The 2,618-nt window shown below is 34.5% G+C and overlaps 1 protein-coding gene across 1 annotated transcript; it reads left to right on the forward strand.

The window, feature by feature from the left end:
* Window positions 1–280: 280 nt before the first annotated feature.
* LOC143690090 (olfactory receptor 6C74-like) lies at window positions 281–1,219 on the forward strand. Its single transcript, XM_077168082.1, has one exon. It carries the CDS (start codon window positions 281–283, stop codon window positions 1,217–1,219), a length of 939 nt encoding a protein of 312 aa, XP_077024197.1.
* The last annotated feature ends 1,399 nt before the right edge of the window (window positions 1,220–2,618 follow it).

Genomic DNA, 2,618 nt, shown 5'->3' on the forward strand with positions numbered 1-2,618 from the left:
GTGAAAAGGGTAAAAACAGAGGAGGAAAAGCACCTGAAAAGGGATCACTGATGATGGAGGACAAGCACTTGATTCCCAAACATTTCTGAATATTCTCACTTCTTACAAATGGAAAAAGAAAAAACATAGACAATCAAATAACTTTACAGAAAAATGCTTCAACTGAGTTACTTGGCTCTTTCAAATCACTTTCAAATCTATGCACAGTGAAGCCTTTTAAGCTAAAAAATAATTATCTATTTTTTCCCCAGATCTGATGTAGTTCAGAAGGAATTTAGCCATGAAGAACCATACACTGGTGACAACATTCATTCTACTTGGACTGACAGATGACCCCAATTGGCAAATTGCAATTTTCCTTTTTCTATTTCTAACATATTTACTGAGTATCACTGGAAATCTGACAATCATCCTGCTCACCCTGGTGGATTCCCACCTCAAAACACCCATGTATTTCTTCCTTCGGAATTTCTCCTTATTAGAAATCTCATTGACATCTGCCTGCATCCCTAGATTCCTGGTCAGCATTGTGACTATGGATAAAACAATTTCCTATGATGCTTGTGTAACGCAATTATTTTTTCTCATCTTCTTGGGGGAATCGGAGTTTTTCCTGTTGGCTGCCATGTCCTATGACCGCTATGTGGCCATCTGCAAACCCCTTCATTATGCCACCATTATGAGCAGCAGAGTCTGCACCCAGCTGGTCCTCAGCTCTTGGGCGAGTGGACTGTTAACCATCTCTCCTGGCCTTATCATGGGCCTGGAGTTGGAATTCTGTGATGCCAATATTATTGACCACTTTGCCTGTGACTATTCCCCTGTCCTGAAGCTCTCCTGCACAGATACACATGTTATAGAACTGTTAAGTTTTATTTTAGCCATTGTCACGCTCCTGCTTACATTGGCCCTGGTGATACTCTCATATGCAAATATCATACGAACAATTCTGAAGATCCCTTCTACCCAGCAGAGGAATAAGGCATTTTCTACCTGTTCCTCCCACATGATTGTTGTTTCTATCTCTTATGGCAGTTGCATTTTTATGTATATTAAGCCCTCTGCAGAAGAAAGGGTATCTTTAAACAAGGGAGTGGCACTACTCAGCACCTCAATTGTACCTGTATTAAATCCATTTATATATACTCTAAGAAATAAACAAGTGAAACAAGCCGTGAAGAATTTAATAAGAAATCAGGTTTTTATTACCTTAAAATAATAGCTTTGGCTTCTATAAAAGTGTATCACTAAAGCTTATTGAAAAGTGCCACATATGTCAACCACCCTTTTAACATATTCATCTATTATATTTTTGCATGTTGATTATAATTAAAGTCAATCAGAAGCAGTCTTTTAGTCTTATTTCTTTTATTATAGTTCTTTATCCATTGCTGAAATCACTCAATTCTTTTAACTTAATTTTTTTATCTTGTCCAACCTCAAAATACCCAGCTGGGAATTCGGTTTGGAAATCCAATATCTCCATATGTTTTGTATATAGATGTGCCTAGAATATACACCATGTTTGAACTCTGTGTATTTTAAATCTCTAGCAATAGGTATATATTTTAGTCACATGTATGATATTTCCAAGGGTATTCTTGTTTAGGCTTAAAAAGCTTTCAAATTTCTACTCATCTGTAAAGCAAATGAAAGCCTTTTTCATTTAGGTAGTCGTTCTTTTCATCAGAAGCTATTTAAAAATATATAGGTAGACTGTGCCACAATCAGACATTAAGTAAACACTGAATCTTAAATTCATTTCTAGGTTTTAAAATTCAAACCCTAAGCAGGTAATAACTGTGCAATTTGGGCTGTTATGTACATCAATGGGAGTATTTGATCTGGAAAACGAGGGAATGAATAACAACTATCCTAAAATATTTCAAAATCCAAATTATATGTATAATTGTAGGGGACACAAATAATACTTATGTTTGAGATTTTTGAGATATTCCATTTAATATATGCAGATCTGTCATTCATTTTGTAATATTTTGTCATATTTTCTTTCGTGTGGTTCTTTGCAAGTACCCTTTCGTGCTCTGGTATTGCTTTCTTTTTAATACACATATCATGTTCTGAACAAGCACTAATGTTCTAGTTCTCTTGAGAAACCACTCTCTTTTTTATGTTATCCTTTTTATTCAGCATGTATCTCAACACCATCATCAAAAGCATATTTCTTTAATTTGATATTCGAAGGGCGATTTATGGCATTTTATGGTTTCAAATTTAATTTCTCATATAGCAACTCCTTTATCCTCTTTCTGTTTACCATGACTAACAGTTATTTAGTTATTTCTAATTGTTAGAAATAACAATTAATCTAGGAATCAATTATCTATTTCAAATATTGGAATATCAGGTCTGTGAAAATAGGGCCTTAATTTGTTCACCCCTCTATTCACAAAGCCTAGCGCTCTGTCTGGTACATGGTACTGCTGAATTATAGAAAATAACAAATATCAACTGTAAAATTATATCTTTGTAATGTGCTTGAGTATTTGTTTTATCACCCCTTTTAAATATACTTTGTCAGAAGTTTTTCTGAATACCCTCATGTTTGTTTATGGTAAACAAAAGGCACGTATTCTATTTACAAGGGTAATGCTGTT

This window comes from Tamandua tetradactyla, chromosome 7 (genome assembly GCF_023851605.1).
Source record: "Tamandua tetradactyla isolate mTamTet1 chromosome 7, mTamTet1.pri, whole genome shotgun sequence".
NCBI lineage: Eukaryota > Metazoa > Chordata > Mammalia > Pilosa > Myrmecophagidae > Tamandua > Tamandua tetradactyla.

Bases quoted from the DNA above. Each gene is read 5' to 3' on its own strand.
- LOC143690090 (XM_077168082.1), top strand. From the start codon at position 281: ATGAAGAACCATACACTGGTGACAACATTCATTCTACTTGGACTGACA.